General features: G+C 47.1%; 1 protein-coding gene across 5 annotated transcripts; it reads right to left on the bottom strand.

Moving 5' to 3' along the window:
• Positions 1 to 3028: 3028 nt before the first annotated feature.
• On the bottom strand, positions 3029 to 17849 carry LOC116956240 (mitochondrial fission factor-like). Of its 5 annotated transcripts, none has more exons than XR_004404972.2 (9): positions 17587 to 17849; positions 14219 to 14350; positions 13769 to 13883; positions 12460 to 12659; positions 11868 to 11956; positions 10832 to 10885; positions 9240 to 9324; positions 8394 to 8599; positions 3029 to 7165 (listed from the first exon to the last, which is right to left on the bottom strand). XR_004404972.2 is itself a non-coding variant. In XM_032977672.2 (8 exons), the coding sequence occupies exons 2-8, from the start codon at positions 14333 to 14335 to the stop codon at positions 8468 to 8470; spliced, it is 792 nt and encodes a 263-aa protein (XP_032833563.1). In that variant the 5' UTR covers positions 14336 to 14350; positions 17587 to 17849; the 3' UTR covers positions 3029 to 8467. The 5 variants fall into 5 exon arrangements, 3 of the variants coding, with proteins under 3 accessions (XP_032833563.1, XP_075910207.1, XP_032833565.1); XR_004404973.2 differs by having other exon boundaries at positions 3029 to 7048; XM_032977672.2 differs by having other exon boundaries at positions 3029 to 8599.
• Positions 17850 to 21082: the final 3233 nt, after the last annotated feature.

Genomic DNA, 21082 nt, shown 5'->3' with positions numbered 1-21082 from the left:
GGTGGTGGTGTCATTCGTGTTGTGGTGGTGGTGGTGGTGTCAATCGTGTTCTGGTGGTGGTGTCATTCGTGTTGTGGTGGTGGTGTCATTCGTATTGTTGTGGTGGTGGTGTCATTCGTGTTGTGGTGGTGGTGTCATTCGTGTTGTGGTGGTGGTGTCATTCGTGTTGTGGTGGTGTCAATCGTGTTGTGGTGGTGGTGTCATTCGTATTGTTGTGGTGGTGGTGTCATTCGTGTTGTGGTAGTGTCATTCGTGTTGTGGTGGTGGTGGTGTCATTCATGTTGTGGTGGTGGTGTCATTCGTGTTGTGGTGGTGGTGCCATTCGTGTTGTGGTGGTGTCATTCATGTTGTGGTGGTGGTGTCATTCGTGTTGTGGTGGTGTTGGTGTCACTCGTGTTGTGGTGGTGTCACTCGTGTTGTGGTGGTGGTGTCATTCGTGTTGTGGTGGTGGTGGTGGTGGTGTCATTCATGTTGTGGTGGTGGTGTCATTCGTGTTGTGGTGGTGTCACTCGTGTTGTGGTGGTGGTGGTGTCATTCGTGTTGTGGTGGTGGTGCCATTCGTGTTGTGGTGGTGTCATTCATGTTGTGGTGGTGGTGTCATTCGTGTTGTGGTGGTGGTGTCACTCGTGTTGTGGTGGTGTCATTCGTGTTGTGGTGGTGGTGTCATTCGTGTTGTGGTGGTGTCATTCGTGTTGTGGTGGTGTCATTCGTATTGTGGTGGTGTCATTCGTGTTGTGGTGGTGCCATTCGTGTTGTGGTGGTGTCATTCATCTTGTGGTGGTGTCAATCATGTTGTGTGGTGTCATTCGTGTTGTGGTGGTGTCAATCATGTTGTGATGGTGGTGTCATTCATGTTGTGGTGGTGGTGTCATTCGTGTTGTGGTGGTGGTGTCATTCGTGTTGTTGTGGTGGTGGTGTCATTCATCTTGTGGTGGTGTCAATCATGTTGTGTGGTGTCATTAATGTACGGGCGGGGAAAACGCGGAGGTTTCTACTTAAATAAAAAAAATACTTTTGTGTGTTTCATTTAAGTCCGCGTTGACGCGGTGCTCCGCGGATTATTGGAGTTCTGGATGAAATAGTCGCGCGATTTTAATTTATTTTGGTTTCGCCCCCCCCCCCCCCAAATATAAATATACAATGTGAAGACTGAAACAAAATAATAGGTGTTTACCATTCCTGGCAATAAAACGGTTAGTGCTGAACTAGTAACGAATTAGCATGTTTTATTTTTGTGGCCGTCAATAAATGACGTCACGCACCTGGGGGGGGTTGAGAAATGTGACGTCACATCAACATGCGCAACTTTAAATAAATATAGACAACACGTTCTACTTAATTAAATAGACTTTTTTAATGTTTTCTCCTGCAACATCAGAGTGCAGCGCCACATTAAATACGCACTGCAATGACAATAGTTTAAAGCGATTTGAAGCATGTTTTATGGTTTTTGGGGGGGCAGAGCTTTGTGACGTCATATTTGAGGGGCGGTCTGACTTTTTGTGACGCCGTGTGACGAAGGGGGGGGGGAGTAAAAACTCGTCCAAAATCGCGTGACGTCATTTATGGACGGCCCCTAACGTGACAAACCTTTACTAATTGGCCGTGTCGGGTGGTGGTGGTGGCGGCGGGTTTAACGACACAACATTAGGAAGACACCCAATTGCACAGGCTCAACGTGATTCATATTTCATAGCAAAGTATAACGGCTTTAGAATTGATATTCAACAGGGGGCAGAGCAGCATTGCTTTAGCAGCGCCACGTGACCATCAGCCCTGCATGTTTTGTCTCACGACATAACCCCCTTAAGGATCGGGGTAATGTAAAGTCCTTGGAGGGCATTATTCTTCATTAATCATGTGTGAGGGTACCACAATCCTGTCAAACCCATACGGTTTACCCGTATTCTTGCACGGGGAAATTGAGTTGTGTTTCTCCCTCCTGATGGGACTTTGTAGGATGAACGTTGAGATTTTGAAGGGCACGGGGTGATCAATAAGGTCTGAGAATTGGTCTGTAATAAGGTAGGGCACTGATAATGAGTTGACAGGTTTGGTACCACCACACATTTGAAACCATTGGGGGGTTTGACAGCAGCACGATGATGATGATGGGGTGGTGGTGTTTTTCACTTGTGTATTGTCGGGCGCCGTACTAAAAGCCAGTGGCCCACGGGCTTTTTCAATTATGGACATCAGCCATAAGGATGTTTCCATAAAAAAGGGGAAAACCCTATTATTATATTTTGGTACTGGCAAAGGAGGCCTCATGATGTAGATGCTTACCCCGAGCTCTCATTACTCTGATAGTGGCATTGTCTTTGAACTGTACGCCTTTTGGCATCATCTGGTCGAACACCGTATGAGACTAGGCTCTAAGAAAAGCTGTCTCTGGTGTGGACCAATCAGTTTCAAGGACAATGCATAAATTATCAGAGTATTGTTTTTTGTTTGCATTTGACCGCAAGTATTGTGGTTAATGTAAACATACCTCGCAAAAGGTGTCAGTTTTGTTTGCCAGAAAAAAGGGGAAAACCCCCTATTAGTGCTATAAGGATGTTGTCTGGTGAACTGTTCTATTGATCCCACATCCCCCAGGGCTTGAGCAGATCCGGGACAAGCTCGGATGAGACTTGGTGCCGCCGAAGGCTGAATATCAAACGCGATACCAATTTCTGTCGACCCTTCACGGTTGACCCCGTATTCTTGTGCAGGAAGATTCAGTTTTCAGGTCCATACGGCATACAGCCGTTTCAATACGAGCCAAAAAAATTATATTTGTTTGTGTTTCTCCCTAGTGATGAGACTTTGTAGGATGAACGTTGAGATTTATAAGCGGCACGGGGTGACCAATAAGGTGTGAATTGGTCTGTAATAAGGTAGGGCACCTGTAAGGGGGGTTGACAGATACGCAGTACCTGTGACGTGAAGAACAGCCGCCGATGCATTTTCACTTCACCAAAATAGGGCGAGTAAGCAATTATACAAACAACAGTCGACGGGTATGATCTTTCACCAATACTTCAAGTTCATTGGAAGAATAGTCTTTATTTAACAGTATGCACATTTACACAGCACAGTGCCTGTTGACTAAACAAGGGTCATGTACCGTGGTATGAATATGAACGGATGCACTTGCAGACAAGACAAAAACTGTTGTTTCAAGTCTCGAAGAAAGCACACGCACAACACGGACATTGAAAATCTGCGCGTTTAGAGCACCGCACGTTCAGCCAGAATAACAATCACAACGAAAAGCAGGAACTTGACAATATCCGCCACGCTGCAGCAATCTCGAAGAAGCTGACCAAAAGGGTCCACTTATCATGGTGCCGGACGTGGGAACAGGTAACCTTCGTTTTTTTGTAAATCTCAATTCTACACCAACAGACACTTGCCTTGCAAAGGAAAAAATAATAATTAATCTCTATTCGAGGTCATGTCAATGTTGCTACGTTTCCGCGACCATTGGAAAACAGACGCAAACCACGCTGGGCTGTTCCAGGTAAGGCTCAACACTTCAAGTCTCCATCTCTGTGGATGCAGACCCTACCATAATGTCTCACCCTAAAACAATGTTTGTATTTACTATGCAAGGCCCATTGACCCAACCCAGGGAAAGACCCAACTCCAACTCCATTCTCTCTGCAGCTAGAGGGACGCACTCATTCACTTTGCTTTTTAACAAGGTTTCACTTACGTAGGCTTGAGTTAGGTTATGCTATCCAAAACAAAAAATGTTTTATATTGTTCCGCGTATTATTTTTTTCGCAAACACGGTGCTACATTTCATAATCAGAAGTGCCTTTGCCGATTAAAGCCCACTGAGCTGAGAAGCTCTTTTTCAAGGGCGAGTCGTTGCAGATGAGCTGTTACTCTCTAACCTGGGGCGGCCCATGTTAGAGAGCAACATCTCCCTTGGGAATGCAGACCACGTGGCGTTGTTGGTGCTGGCTTGGCCGAATGCTACCATGGGAACTAGAACCATGACCACTTTCTAGGTGCAGAAACTGGGCCGACTTGCTGCCCCACTGGTCGCGGGTCGGCGGTATGCGTTGAAAATTGGGATTCACCAGGTCGCTGGGTGTAATTTCCACTTCATGTTTACGGATCACCAAGTTCACTGCCCAAAAACTACAAAACACGGTAGCCACTGCCTTCCTGCAGTGTCCAGTGCTCAGACAAAAATAATATAACGAGAGAAAGGTAAATATAAAAGAGGCTGGATTAATGCCTTTTAAAGTGGAATCATGTGTCCTCTGGACAACACAATTCTATTTTACGAGTATGATTAAAACATAGGAATTGTATTCATGTTTGTACAGATGAATGTAAATTGTGTTAAATATTGTACAACATCCGCAAGACAGTTCCCCAATTGTTTACCTTTAATACAGCGGCACCAAATAATAAATGCACTGTATTGAGAGTTGGAATAAAACAAAATACCAATCATGTAGTTTGATTGAAAAATGTAATCTCACATGATATTTTTCATCGTATCAATAAACCTTTGGAAATGATTGTACTATTATTGTTATTATTGCCAAATCTCATTCAATTTGGGGGCATTATTGCTGAAATTAAATGCTGTTATTTCATCAAAAAGGCTATAACACTTTCCAAGTGCCTATTTAAACAACACATACACTGCAAGGCGGTCAGATATATTCAGGTTCGAACACTACTTGGTAATAACGGAAGAATGCCTTCGAAAGAGATTATTTCAGCGTCAACCACGAAGACGGAGCGGTAGATTGCGCCCGTGCGCAGGCGCTCGACGGATTGTTGCAACGCAAGGCCGAGAGGTATCGACGCTTTGGGGAGACCATCGCTCATCAGTGGATAGATCATGGCTGATGACGATGATGACAGCAGCGCAAATACTCGACGCAACGTTGACGCGTGGTGGCTTACGTTCGGCATCTCCTACCAGGGCAGTCGGTAGAATCCAACGTTCCCCTTTGGTGACAGCGTCCTCTCTGATAATACATTGTACGGCAAAAGCCAACCTGAAGCCAAAGCACACTTTGCATGTCAAGGTGGTGGTGGCATCACCATTCCCACATAACTTGCGCACGTGGCCGACACTCGCCACACCATCTCAACAGAGATGAAATTGCAGCCCATTAAATTTTTAAGTATTTAGTAGAAGAGGAATGACAACTGTGGACCGGTTTAAGCCTAATTAGGACTCATCAGTACAGTTACAGCCGTCATTGCTTACTGCTGCTGTTTGTGAGTGTCTCTCTGAAACCGTGGGGAAAAAAGGCGACAAAAGCAGATTCCAAATCATTCTCTGCAGATGTTTCCCATCTCAATTTCACGATTAAACTACAGCATTAAACGGACCCACAGATAAAGTGGAAACCAAGCACACATTCGCTGTAATCTAGCCACTGGGAAATAAAACGATAACCGACCGTCAAAAAAACGAGATGCGATTAGACGAATTGTCAAGATTCGAGGTCATGGTTGGATTTGAAGCAGCAATTCATTTTGGCTCAATTTTTTTGCAGCTGCACCATCTTATTTGCATCGGTATACATTTCTGTGGCTCGTTTGCACGGGTTCCTTCTACTGCTCCACCATGCTTCGGGAGAGGCGCCCAACCCTTGCGACCGCTTGCTGACGCCACTGGTAGCAGAAGGACCTCCGCGAGAACGAACTCTTTCGATGCTGGCCAGACGTGCGTAACTGAATCGAACGTGCACGCTTTGATGAAGCATCAGGAGTGTAAGGAATTGTATTCATAAACAATTAAATGCATTGTAATCAGAAACTCCGGTATCCCTTACAAAATAGGTAATTAATGAGTATAGATTGTCAAATGGTAAATTAATTTCAGATACATTTGATTCATGTACATATTAATGTGGTGTAAGTATAATATACGCGGCAATTAATGAAATGACTGATGCCAATTTATTCATTATAATATTACACCTCTACACACGCAGGAGAGCCCGGAATCCGAGTCAATCAGTCTATTCAGGATGGGATGGTCATGCCCGTGACCAAAAAATCTCCCGCAGTGCACCGCATCTTTTCAAATTTCTCAAGCCGAGCATCATCAAAGCCTGGATCGAGTGCTTGCCTGGGCGACCGCCACGCACAGACAAGGGCATCATAGGTGGCTGCAGGGGCCAAAGTCCATTGTTCTACTATAAATGCCATCTCTGCCAGCGGTGGGCAACCCAGACGAGTTAGTGGGCCGCTATGAGCGGCCCTCCTTCACCTGGCCGGGCCGCGAGCTCGGCACCGTGGATGTGCACTAATCATGACCCCCCACGCACCTAAGCATCACCCTGGACACACGTGTGACGGGGCCGCCATGAGTGGCTCCACGGGACACACGCGGTCCTCTTGGTCGCCCACCGACGCTCTATGCTACCACATCTATGCTCCCCCCACCTTCACCGACCCGCACTGACAGCGTGGAGGGAGCATGGTTGGTTAGATTACCCCCACAATCCGCGCACAGCGAGGGAAGCCCTCATCCAGCAGTGGATTAGCAAAGATATTGTGCTTGTACATGATATAATAAAAGTTTTATGAAAAAATGACTTCGTATGGATTTATTTCTAATGCTTGCTATGTGGTGCGCGAAAATGTCTTCAGTTTTTCTTTGTCTGGGAGGAAATTGGAGTTAACTGGAGAAATCCACAGATTCCATGTGGCAGCCCGACACTGACAAGCCGTCAAACATAGGTGAGCAACCTGCTTCCTGTACTGCCAATTCAGAGACCACTTTACAGCCCCGTCGGTGGGAACCTCACAAAGCACAACGAGCTCTACGTGATCCATCAAACCCTGCAGTCAGCTGTGGTCTCGAATCTAACGTGGCGGCCGAGTAAAGTTAATCGGCAACGACAAGTTGCGATGGGCGGAACACAAGTACATGGCGGAGGGGGAAAGGTTACCGAGGACAGGCATTGAAGTGAAATCCAGACGTCTGTGCCCAAGAAAAAGACCCTAGAGCCAGGTGGCGTGGAGACTCAAGAGCAGAGCTTGAGGTCGGGTGTCGATTGTACAGCAGATGTGGGTTCTGACAGAAAGGAGAAAGAGATGGCGTGATGGAGTGGCATCAACGGAATTTTCCGTGACGTCTTGGATGTACGTATGTTGAACTTCTTTCGCACCGTATGTAGCCAACCGTGCTTATCTGAGGTGCGCGGGGGGGGGGGGGAAGGACAACAAACTAAACACAAAAAGCCTATCTTATTACAGACCAATTCAGTACGTGTCTGCATGGAGATTTGTCTATTTGCAACGAAACGTTGAGGCTTAGTAAATATCTGAATGGGTGATGATTGTAAAATTATATTTGGAGACGTGGTCCATACGGACTGCAGATCAATAAGAATGCATTATAAAATAAAAACGAGGCACAATCAACTGCCTTTACCAATTGCGGTGGGCCCCAATTGTGCAATTAGATTCGGTGACGAGTGGGCAGGGGCGTACTCGTTCTAAACATCTCACAACAGAACGCACTGGAAAGAGAGGAGCCTTCGCAGCTCGGGGAGATGCACGCAGAAAAGATGCGAGAAACCTTAATCCTGACTCGGGACCAAATAGGCATTTAAAATATATTTGGCATGCCACATTAACACGCACCTTAGTGTTATCCAATAAAAACTTTAAAAGAGATTACGGCTCACCTTTACAGGTGATTGAGCGTGCTCGACATTGACACAGTGTCCAAAATATTCCTCTAGTACCCAAATAGTCCGGCTACGATGCTTGCAGTGGATAAATATGTCTTGCAGGCCATTTCGAAGTGGTAAACCCTGTGTGACCAGGGAAAGGGGGGGGGTGACGGCGCACATTAAATTAGGTCACGGGCCACATTGGGCCCATGGGCCATAGGTTTCGCACCCCTGCACTTGGGTGAAGAGTGTTTAGTCTATACACGGCATTACGGGAAACAGGCACAATGATGTGCGCACGTCACCAATAGTCCAACACGTCCGGCTGGTGGTAAATGACCGAGAGCTCAAATTCCTATCTGGTGTTCGTCCGAGCACACCATCGCTCCAGTGTCGGCAACAAGCGTGCCACTTTGTGGGAAGTCAACAGCGAATCTCCTGTTCATCCTCCAGATGACGATCGCTTGTGTTGCGATCGAAACGTCGTAGTTTTTTTGTTATTTTCTTTGAACCTATCTAACATGACCTTACCGAAAGACCCAAAGAATATGAATTCCTGCGGTCACGAAAGCTTTAAGTCAAGTGAATCTCCTACGGATATACTGGCCCTGCCATAGGATCGTGGAGTTTTGACCGCCGGCTCAGGGACTTCCAGCAAGAGATGAGCACCACCCCTGGAAACAGTCAGATTTTTTTTTTTTTTACTAAAATAAAGGGGATTTTATTTGTGAATTTTCACACCGGTTAAACTGGGCGGCCGCAGCGTCTCCTCATTGGGGGAAGCATCAGTGCAGCGCAGCCTCGTGCCACCTGCATCACCGTCGCAGCCAGAGCCACCCGTTCAAGAGGAAGACGAGCCCGGTGAGCGAGAAGAGCAGAACCTCTCGGCGTTGGCGAGCGTGAGCGGCGCGTTCCACCGCCTGCAACCGGCCCGCCAGCCGCAAAACCTGCACGGCAACACGGCAGTGGCACAACGTTGACACAACACTCGGGGCCGGCTGTGCCATCACACTGACCGCTCGTCCATCACCACCAGTCGTTTTTCCGTCCGTCCGTCCGTCCGTGCGTCGTTGGTCCATCCGTCATTGCAGTGCTCTGATGGCATCACTGTGACATCACTTTACTCTTCCATCAGTTTCCACATGCTGGCCGATCACGGTCATCGCTTTGCCACTTTGAAGTCAACCATTTTGATGCTGCCTCCGGTGTAATGGTTAGCACACTGGAATTGCAAATCAAGAGAGGTCGCCCGTGAAATTTCATCTCCCGGCACTGCAGTGGAAACAATGGGGCAAGTTTCTTAAATCCTCCGGCTCTGTCCGCCATAGCAGTATGAATGGGTACACCACAGTCAATCGGCAGGTCGCGGGGTGGTGGAATCACGTGCAGGTACTCACGCTTTTTCCAAGACATCTGGCCAGCATTGAAAAGACGGTCAAAATACCCATGTCTAACATAAATATAGTTTCAACGCTCTGGGAAAGATCCGAATTGACCTTTCATCTCACGGCATGACGCCGACGACAAAATCGCGATTGAACGTGGGAAACGGACAATAGGAATTAAAATAACAATAACCCACGTTACCTGACTGTTCACGACTGCAAGATCCAGCTCCAAACCGTCTGCGTACTGATCCTCCCCCACGTCATCGACGAGCGCCAGTTCTTGCCTGCCGAGGAGGAAATCATACGCGGGCCCATGAGTGGCTCTCTCCCAATACTTCACGCGTGTGTGTGCGCGTGTGTGCGCACAGCCCTTCGTTAATCCACTTGCCGGATGGATTGGACTCCCCACACCGTGTCGGTCACGGTGGACGTTTGACTACACTTCGCAAGGCGGACGGTGAACCAGTTGGCGATATCACTCGCCATTGGTATTAGCCGTGGCCAGGTGTCAAAACTCAGGATCTCTGGGTTCTTAGCACGGTGCGCGAAACACCACGCCACCGCTTCCTGCCCTGTAAGTAATCCTTGTATATATAAACACAAACCTTGCGAACAAGGGTTCGGGGTGTCAGGCGGATTTGAGAAATTCCAGGTTGTGAACCCAGTACTATGGACTGTTGAATGCTATGTCCTAAACACGGGTGGTATATATCTCGACTTAAAAGTTTTCGTGACCGCAGGAATTCATATTCTTTGGGTCTTTCGGTAAAGTCACGTTAGCTAGGTTCAGAGAAAATAACAAAAAAGGACGACGTTTCGATCGCAACACAAGCGGTCGTCATCAAGAAAAAAAACGATTGTGTTGCAAACGAAACGTCGTAGTTTTTTTGTTATTTTCTTTGAACCTATCGTCGTGACTTTACCGAAAGACCCAAAGAATACGTGTGGGTATGTTTTCAGAGTACTCCAGCTTTTGACCCACATCATGCGAAACGCTTCTGAAAATAAACACTGGACCAAATAATTCCAGTTTCACAAGACCATATTCCGGTCCAGGTTTATGTTTTTAGCATGCTTCTCCGTTCAGAGACAAGTCATCGCACATGTACTGGCACCTGCTTAATAAACATGTAGATCCATACAGAATCAGAATATTTATTTATACTGAAGGAATCCGATGAGCTAAAAATCTATTTTTCACATAAAACAAATTAAGTTTGGTAAATGGCGGTATTGCACATGTGTTCCTTTCAAAAGGTGATGTCTCGGTTGATGAAATTATTAAAATAATTAGAAGTTTATTCCCATTTAGCTGCTCGGGGCATTCACTTACACAGGACAGTCTCACCGAGTCTCAAGACTCTTATCACGAGGGTCTTGCTTAGGATCCAGGGCCGATGCACTCTAGCACGCGCGAGGAAACGCGAGTCCTTTGAGAAGATCCTCACGTAGAGCGGACAGAGTGTGGTAGCAGTGGAGATGCACACGTGTGAACAGGTTCTACGTTAGTATTCTCGTGGGACACGAGAGTCCTTATCGCGTCGTACGTGCAGGATCCACAACGAGCAGGAGACACGTTAACAGCATCTTTTGGCAAAGCTCCAGAGCTGGGGTATAATAACAATTATAATTGTGTCATTCGTTATGAAACGCGGTCGCAAAGTATTTGCAACGTCGGCTAACAACGATTGGTGCCGTTCTGAGGATAACTGACCCCCAGATCTGCCAAGCACTGGCCAAACAAAATGACATTGACGTTTGCTGTGACAAGAACAGAGGGGCTGAGATTACCTGCGCGGATTGAGGGAAGGGCTGGATTTGGAAGGACTGAGAAGGGATCTTGGGCTAGAAAGGGCAGGCAGTGGAAAAAGATCAAAATAAAGGGAAAATGACAGCCAAGAAGGACAGAACGGAGGAGTGTCCTTTCTCACTTTCTAGGCTGCGAGGCATTGGCGTAGCGCGGTTGGCATGGGCCCCGATTCACAGGATGTAATGGGTCCCGCGTCCCATGTCATATCATCGAGCCAGAGGGCCAATGGGCTCTGGTGCAGCTGCACTGCCTGCACCCTCGGTAACTACGCCACCGCCTCGAGGCTCAACCACGAAGCTCGAGGAAGGGAAAGGAGCCATTCGAACACTCGCAAAGCGATGGCACACAATTTGTACCGGAATGAATGACAGCGTAAGCCAGGCGCCTATAATAAGCTCCAGTTAAAAAAATTGAAAAACATTATTTTAATCACAATTGAATGATAGCCATTAAAAAAATGAGCTGTGTTAAAATTTAGCTGAGAAAATTCTTCCTCCAATATTCTGTATTTAAAATATTTTACTTTACCAGGTAAGGCCCACTGAGCTATGTAGCTCTTTTGAAGCTGCGACCTAGTCACAAATGATAGTTCAACGAAGTGGCTTATCATGTGGAAATTCGTAGCAGCCATGTATTTGGTGTGCATAAAAGCAGCCACGTGATGCGGCAGAGCCAATCGCACAAGAAGGTCCCTGCCAGTAAGGCTTTGGCACCGCGCGAGTTGTCGTGGAGAACAAGCAACGACGTGACATCACATTTTTCGTCAAATTGGGGAAGCCGCCCTTCCAGAGCCGAGTTCAATTCCCGGTCACGGCTAACATCGGTGGCGATATCTCACCTGGATCTGGTCTCCCACCCTTCAAGCAACCAATTCCACAAACTGTTTAAAACGGGACCTCGTAGAGCAACGGGAATGCCGCCACAGACTGGAAAGCGCCATCGCTGCCAATGACAATTGCACGCGACGGACAGGCCCGAGGTGGACGCCGTGGGAAGCGCGGCGTCGCGATGACTCACGCATGCTGCCGTTGAGCGGGCGTGCCCAGCCGAGGTCCTCGCTCACTCAGCGACCGCTCCCTGTACGGCCGAGCACCTGGGTTCTTTCTCTGAAGGATGAGAGACAACTCCTCAATGTGGTGAAAACGACAGGAGAGTTCGCGTTGTACGTGAAATGTGAGCATACCACCGCCACCGCTAAAGTGTGCACGTTAATGTGAGCTGTGAATTGCAATGTGAACTTCTCCCTTATTGTTCATGAGCATGATATATCTAGCTATGGAGTGCAAAAGGCATTTTGCGATAATTAAACCACGAGAGTAAGCACACCCGATAGGATTATCACTGCGGCGATGGAGCTCCGAGGTTAGTTAATGTGCAGTTGCGAAATGGCTTGTGCTATCACGGGACTATGAATCGTTATCAGCATACCATCTCTCGCTGTGGACTGAACTGTGGAACATCACCCTTAACAAGACTTGGCAGAGCTGCAAAGTAATAACACCGGACATCTGGCCACGTCCGACACTTATCGGCGCATCGTACAAGTCGGCCGCAGCCGGTGCCAGAGTTCAGTCTCTCCCACCCATGGCGCGCGCGTTTCGTTGCTTACCCGCTGTGCCGGCGGTCTCGATGGCGTCTCGGCCGCCACGGACGGCGATGATGCCGGTGGCACGAGGCTGATGTAGTCCAGCGGCTGCTCCTCCAGCGTGAGCACGCGCGGCGGAGTCTGCAGGTGGAACATCTCCCGTGGGAGCTCCACGGAGAACCGTGGCCCTTGCATAGACGAGCGGCTGGAGTCCTGCCCGGAGTCTACAGAACAGAAATGATACGCTCCGTTTCTGTGACCTTCAGACAGCTGACCCGCGCAGTGCTAGGTTTGTTCCAAGAAGCGAACAGGTTACCTTACGACTGCGTCGGGTTTTCTAAGTTGTGCTGTACAGTTTGCCGATGTGTTTTTTGGGTTGTACGTTGCCGTTGATCGGAATGGTGTCGGGTGTTTCGCTCCTGAAAAAAGCTCCCAGCAAGTGGAGAAAAACGTTGGGACGCCATGCCAACCCAACACGTGGTACAATCCACAAAAAACCACATCAAAGAACAAGTTACCTGATTGTAAGCTTTCGTGACTGCAGGAATTACTCTTTGGTTCTTTCGGTAAAGTCACGTAGATAGAAAATAAATTAAATAATAGAATACAACGTTTCGATTGCAGAGACGCATGGAGAGAGACACACAACATAGACACGTCTATGTTGTGTGTCTCTCTCTGCTTGTGTGTCTGTCTGCGTGTCTCCGTGTCTGTGTTTTGTCTCTCTCTCAAATTGAGTTCTACCTGATGACGGTTGCTTGGGTTGCAATCGAAACGTCGTACCCTATTATTTTATTTATTTTCCTTCGACACTTCACCGAAATAACCCAAGAGCAACAAGTTACCTTTTTAGCAAATCACAATTCATTGCCAATAGGCAATTTGCCTACTTGGAAACATCACTATTAATCTCCATCGGAGGTGATGTCAATGTTGCCACGTTTCCACAACCATTAGAAAGAAGACACAAAAGCACTAACCAGGACAATTCCAGAAATGGCTCAGCAAGACTCATTTCTTGTTCCAAAGCTTCAAGAGCTACGCACTCTATAGGCTCAGGCTCCACGTTCCATACCCCCTTATGAAAGACAAAACCAAATTTAATTGTCCAGTCATTGGTGACTGGGCTGAGACGATCAACTCAGTTAATTTATAGACAGCTGAATTTTGGCGATCATAAATCCAGGACCTGAGCAGTGCCAGGTCAGTGCTCTGACCAAGCGATTCTAACCATCTCACAAATACCTACAATTAAAAACACTTATTTGGAAGCATAAACGGACCTGAACAAGAGGCCTCGTTGGAAGACAGAGCGAGAGAGAGAGCTGCTTACCGGCAACCATGATCCTCTCCGGCACCTCCATCACCATCGCCGGGTGATGATAGTGTGAGTTTTGCGTTTTGGGCCACGGGGACTCCTGCCCGGCGTCAGCCTCGGTGGATGCCACCTGTGGTGACAGAAGAAGTGAAACGGGCGCAGCAAGACGATGAGCCACAAGAGAGCGGGCGAGCAAGGCAACTGGGCGAGCACAACGTACGTTTGTGGCTCGTGCAGCAGGAGACGTAACAAACGCTCACCTATCAGCCAATTCGCCATGAAAAATAATACAACTTTCATTTTATACAACGTCATTCGTGCCAACAGCATCCCACAACACTGTACATGAATTATATATAAGGGCCAAATCCCATACACGCGGCTGGGTACGCATGGCGCGAATGAAGCAAAGCGGGGCTTGCTGTAAACTTTGTGAACGATGGTGTCAGCGGTCGACGGGCGTGCCTTCAGGGTGTTGGGGATCCTCATCTTCTCGCTGATGTCCTGCGTGAAGTCGGGGTCATACTGCTTGGGCGCCGAATCGTCGAGCAGGCTGGCGGAGGGATTGAACGCAGCACACATGCCTCTCTCTCCTTCCTGGTTGTGCGTATGGGGGGGGGGGGGGGGTGGGGGATTTGGGCCAGCATAAGTGGTGAAAAAAAACCCGAATCAATTCCTCACGAGCATGCTTAAGTACAGGCCAGGTCAGAATCGGACTCTTTATTTAGGCTGGAGGAATCCGATGAGCTATGAAGCTCTTTTTCAGAGGTCAGAGAAACTACTTTTTGTGTTTAGTTTGTTGTCCTTCACTCACTCGCACCTCCTATTAGCACGGTTGGCTAGGTGTGGTGCGAAAGAAGTTAAACACACATACGAGCATACATCTAAGCTCTCACCCCTGAAATTCTGGGTTCGATTCCAGGTTTCAGCCACCTGTGATTAGACCGGTTTCTCAAGTGGGGCATATTGGTCCGAGGTCACCAAAAACTATCGCAATTAAATTTGGTCCTGCACTCAATTCCACTTATTTCCATGTCAGAATTTTTTTTTTAAAATCCGTTTGAAGGTCATGCAAAAAAAATTACTCGGTTGCACTCAGCTGCAGAAATTTACACATTCACATGGCATGGAAGAAAGTACAGATTGCACTTGCCCTCTTATTTTGCCGGATTAGAGCTTTCCCACCGAGTGCGCTTGGTCGTGCGGTCACTTGACCATACCTCACCACGCTCATCGACGCGGGTCAGTGAAGGTAGGGAGCATGGAACACAGTACAACGATTGGTTTCCGCTGCGCCGATGACTGTGCCCACAGCGTAGGCAGCCCCATGGCAGCCTAGGGGTGGTGGCCCCTCATCCAAGCACTATCCAGGCTCGTCCCTGCTTAGCTTCCGACGTCTGACAAAGATGATGTGATCACTGGCATGAAATTTAAGATTTTTAAAAAAGTAAACTGGAGATCATGGGACCTCCTTCGCCAGTACCAAAATATGAAAATTAGGTTTTTTCCCCATTTTTTTTCTGGCAACAAAACAGTTGTGTTGAGATGTTAAAACACCAAACTGAAACCTTTTTACAAGGAATCATGTCTGCATAAACCACAGTACTTGTGGTCAGAATACAAACAAAAAAACTCTGATAATGTATGCATTGTCTTTGAAACTGATTGGTCCACGCCTTTTGGCGTCCTCTGGTCTAACACCGTTTTGAGACGAGGCTCAAAAGAAAGCCGTCTCTGGTGTGGACCAATCAGTTTCAAGGACAATGCATCATATATTAACAGACATGATTCCTTGTAAAAATGTTTAAGTTTGGCGTTTTAACATCTTAACACTACTGTTTTGTTGCCAGAAAAAAATGGGGGAAAAACCTATTCTCATAAACTGTAGACGTTGCGATTGAAAGTGTTTAATGTCGTTATAATAATTAGACAGTATGTTAGACAGTTTGTACGGGCCATGATACAGTTTAATCAAAAAAAATTACAGCGGCTGGTGAATGTTACCATTAAATACGTAAAAAAACGCAACTAAGTACTTGTTGTAAAGAAGTTGAGCCTACATACACAACTAGGCGATTACAAAAAACACACAAACACATTGCATAGTCCCGTATTCTGTAACAACTTTAAACAAACAATTCATAACACGCATTCTTGGTTCTTTCGGTAAAGTCACGTCGAAGGGAAACAATAAAATAATAAAAAATATAAAACAATAAAATCCTATTGTTTTATTGTTTCCCTTCTACGTGGCGGTGACTTTACCGAAATAACCAAGAACATGAATCCCTGCAGTCACGAAAAGCTTTAAACAAACAACTCATAACACTAAATTTTGATGTTAAAGCTTTCGTGACTGCAGTAATTCATATTCTTAGCTCTTTCGGTAAAGTCACGTTGAAGGGAAACAATAATGTTGGTGGAGGGCAGCAAAATATATATTATATATATTTTATTATTTTATTGTTTCCCTTCAACGTGACTTTACCGAAAGAGCTCAGATTATAACAATAATAACAACTCATAACACGTTATTTAGAAGCGGCCGTAACCGAGATTCTCGCGTTTTTAGACGAAGTGCCCTTGGGCGGAATTGCCAAGACTGTTGCACTGTACCCCACTGTACTAAGTCAAAGGCAAAGCCGCGTGTAGCCTGCGAGACTGAAGGGGCAAGTGCTGTTTGCGAGCGCCTATTAAGGGTCCGCACGGCACACGTGGTGGTGGTGGTGGTGGTGGAGGGGGGGGTAGGGTGGGCAGCAAACCACGCCCGGCCGCCTTTGTCTCCCCCACGGGGAGCGGTGGTGCAGCGGTTTCGTCGCTTTGCTACGACCCCAGGGAGGGAACCAGGAAGAGTTCCATTCCCCGCTCACGGTTCAACATCGACGACGGTAATCTGGCCACCCCCTGGGTCGACTCGGCCTCAAAACTAAGTTAACCTGTACCATGTAACAAAGGCAAAAGTGCCCTCCCCGTATAGCCTCAACAAGAGACTGTGGAAAGGGGGGTGAGGGGAGGCAGGCGATGTTCGTGAGTGGCAACCTATGAATGTCGGGCACGGCACACGTGTGTGTGGCCCAGCAACTACGCCCGGCCGCCTTTGTCTCTCTCGTGGCGATGCTTACCGCACCGGGGTAACTCATTTGAGGCTGAGTCGACCTAGAGGGGGGGGTGCCTAGGAACCGGCTCAGATTGTGTTGGCCCTAAGCGGGAATCCAACTCCGGTTCGTAGTGTTGGGGCGCGCTTAACCGCTACCACCAGCGGATATTGAATACGTACCAACTTAAAGATTGTTCATTATAATCAGATGACTTTCAATTGAGACACAAAAGCAACCCCTATCCACCACCACCAACACTTGCGTACAGGCACGCACCCAACACGATCGACGTCTTCACGACCTCGTCAAGATACAAACACAAATTCACCACCACCACCCAAACCCAAGCGAGCATCTTCTTCTAAACGTAGCGCGTTAAAGTAGCGGCGTGGCGATCGACTGACGACCCCCCCCACCTCACCTCCTCACTCCTCCTCCACAACTCCTCATCACCTCACCTCCTCCTCATCACCTCTCCTCATCACCTCACCTCCTCACTTCTCATCACCTCCTCACCTCTCCTCACCTCCCCTCCTCACCTCTCATCACCTCCTCCTCACCTCTCCTCATCACCTCCTCCTCACCTCTCCTCCTCACTTCTCCTTACCTCTCCTCACCTCACCTCTCCTCACCTCCCCTCCTCCTCACCTCTCCTCCTCACCTCTCCTCCTCACTTCTCCTCATCACCTCCTCACCTCTCCTCCTCACCTCCTCCTCACCTCTCCTCCTGCTCACCTGCCTGCCGAGAACGACGGCGACGACGACGACTTGCCGGCTGGGTTGGTTAATTACTTAATCTCGATTGCCAAAACGACGCAACAACAACCACCACCACCACAACCACCACCACCACAACCACTTTAAACACTCGGAGTGTAGCGGCGCCCGACCCGTGGGTTGAGGGAGGGTTGGCGATTTGGGGGGGGGCCCTCGTTACTGCGTTGAGCGCGCGGAAGCTTCCTGGATCCCGCGGTGGTCACGCGTGAAGCCAGCGGCCGCGGCCATCTTACGTAGGGGGAACAACCCAAGGGCTAAAGGGGGGAGGGGCGGTGACTCCTCGACTTACGAACTCGCAAGAGCTATAACTCTCATAGTTTAGTTAGTTTAGTTTAATTTATTTTGGTATAGCCCTGTGAGCCGTTCGGCTCTTGAATCGGGTGCAACCGCAACAAACAAAAAAACAAAAACATGAACATCTTAAAGTGACTTTGTGCATGTGCAAACAGAAAATCCAGGAAAAAAAACATCAAAATATTCCTGAAATAGCACCGTACACCAACGCTGTGTGCAAAAATCCCAGTGGGATGCAAGTCAACTATCAGAGATACGAACTCTCAAGAGATACCAACTCTCAGAGATATCAACTCTCAGAGATACCAACTCTGAGAGATAGCAACTCTCAGATATCAACTCTCAAGAGATACCAACTCTCAGAGATATCAACTCTCAGAGATATCAACTCTCAGAGATACCAACTCTCAGAGATATCAACTCTCAGAGATACAAACTCTGAGAGATATCAACTCTCAGAGATACCAACTCTCAGAGATACCAACTCTCAGAGAGATACCAACTCTCAGAGATACCAACTCTCAAGTGATACCAACTCTGAGAGATACCAACTCTCAAGAGATACCAACTATCAGAGATACCAACTCTCAGAGATACCAACTCTCAAGTGATACCAACTATCAGAGATACCAACTCTCAGAGATATCAACTCTCAGAGATACCAACTCTCAGAGATACCAACTCTCAGAGATACCAACTCTCAGCAGGGTTCGGAGTGCTGTTGTGAGGAGCCGTCCATAAATGACGTCACGCGATTTTGGACGATTTTTGACCCCCCCCCCCTCGTCACACGGCGTCACAAAAAGTCAGACCCCCCTCAAATATGACGTCACAAAGCTCTGCCCACCCACCCCAAAAGAAGAATATAAAACATGCTTCAAATCGCTTTAAACTACAGTAAAACCTTGGGTTGCGAGCATAATTCGTTCCGGAAACGTGTTTGTAATCCAAAGCACTCGTATATCTATACTCTTTGGTTCTATTGGGTAAAGTCACGTAGGTAAAAAATAAAATAACAAAAATCGTATATCAGTTGTGATCACGTGACGCTCAGCACACAAAACGTATACGTACTACTCGTATTGCAAGACGTCGCTCGTTTATCAAATTAATATTTACAATTTTTGCTCGTCTTGCAAAACACTCGCAGACCAAGTTACTCGCAATCCAAGGTTTTACTGTATTGTCATTGTAGTGCGTATTTAATGTGGCACTGCACTCTGATGTTGTAGGAGAAAACATTTATTCAAAAGTCGATTTAATCAAGTAGAACGTGTTGTCTATATTTATTTAAAGTTGCGCATTTTGATGTGACGTCACATTTCTCAACCCCCCCCCTCATCACACATCGTCACAAAGGTCTGACCCCCCCCCTCCCCCAGGTGCGTGACGTCATTTATGGACGGCCCCTAAGATGATAAAATGAGTGATAAATTATGTTTCATGTTTTAGGCACGAATGTGGTGTGGCTTTGCCAGTATAAGGAATACCGTATTGTAAAGGGAACCCACATTTTTGTTACTATCCAATGCTCGGTTAAACGGGGAATCGACCGATTTTTAAGGATACAAAGCTTGATCCATTCTTGATCCATGCTCGAACACATAGCCGTGATATTTAGAATGCATTTATTTCTAAATAGTTAAAGTGTTTTCTGTCAAGTGATTTCTGGATCTAAAGAGATGATTTGTGGATCTAATAAGTAATATTTAAAAATACTTATTTTTTAAAACACGCTTTAATGAAATGTACCGTACTACCAATGGAAAAAAACTCCACGACTCCAGGAAGTGGTCCCGAAGCTTCCCACAACGTAAGGGGACCGTGGTGATTTACAGCCAACGTCAGTTGAGCGTGGACAATTAGACCCAAGCCGAAACATAACAGGTAAAAAATATGGTTGAATTTTTTTTATATATAATAGAATATAGTATTGTCATCAGTATGCCATAAGTATACCAAGTTTGCAGTCGATACCACATTGGGAAGTGGGCTAAAATTGAGTTACAAGATTTGAGGATACAACGACAAGAACAACAACAGACAGAGTGAGTTAAATAAAAGCGTGTAAAAAAAAGCTCATATTAGGCCACCCCTTGACGCTGATTGGATTCGTTCAACATTAACAATAATGTATCATTCATTCTGTCGCGGATTCATTCTATCCATGAGGGGTTTTTTTGGGTTAGATCGCATAAATATATAAGTGTGTTGTTGAACCCGCCACCACCCGACACAGCCAATGAGTAAGGCTTGCCAGGACAACTCACTTGTGGATTGTGACTCTCCACTTGTGGATTTTGGATCCACATGTGCATTTACTCTCCAACACACCGGTGTGCTGTACTAGTAAGGAACTGCCATGTTTTGTTTACGTGACAAACCTTACTAAAACCTTACTAATTTGATGTGTCGGGCTTAACGACACGCATTTATATTTACTTGATCTAACATCCCCAGCCCCTCCCTCTATTGTGCTTACTATAATCACCCAGAAATGTCTGTCCCGTGCGTGACATCACTCCACATGCCGCACCCCTCCCCAATAACCATGAGGGGTGACGTCACTCCACATGCCGCACCCCTCCCCCATAACCATTAGCGGGTGACGTCACTCCACATGGGAAATTAATATTCTTGGTTCTTTCGGTAAAGTCACGTAGAAGGGAAATAATAAAATAATAAAATATAAAACAATACAATTCTCACAACAGTAAAATAATAAAAATATAAAATATTAAAATTCTCACAACAATAAAATAATATTATTTTATAAAAAATAAACTAACATTTTTAATTGTTTCCCTTCTCGTGTTACATGTCATGTTGCAGCGCCACCGTCGACCTCCCTTAGCAACATGGCCGACTACACCTCGAGAAGCCACGCGGTCTTCTCGTCGTTCGCTCATCGCGGCACGTGGATTGGTTGAAGCGGTACCCCCCCCCCCCCGTGTTTGCTAGCGACCAATCATACGCGCCAGCGGGCTGAGTGACCCCCCCACCCCCCCCGTGTTTGCTAGCAACCAATCAGACGCGCCAGTGGGCTGAGTGACCCCCCCCCCGTGTCTGCTAGCGACCAATCAGACGCGCCAGCCGGCTGAGTGACCCCCCCTGTTAGCTTGCGACCAATCAGACGCGCCAGCGGGCTGAGTGACCCCCC

This window comes from Petromyzon marinus, chromosome 64, assembly GCF_048934315.1.
Source record: "Petromyzon marinus isolate PM22_M1 ecotype Great Lakes invasive population chromosome 64, UKy_Petmar_22M1.pri1.0, whole genome shotgun sequence".
NCBI lineage: Eukaryota > Metazoa > Chordata > Hyperoartia > Petromyzontiformes > Petromyzontidae > Petromyzon > Petromyzon marinus.
Note: the sequence above shows the minus strand (reverse complement) of the source record. Positions and strands in the feature narration are given on the sequence as shown.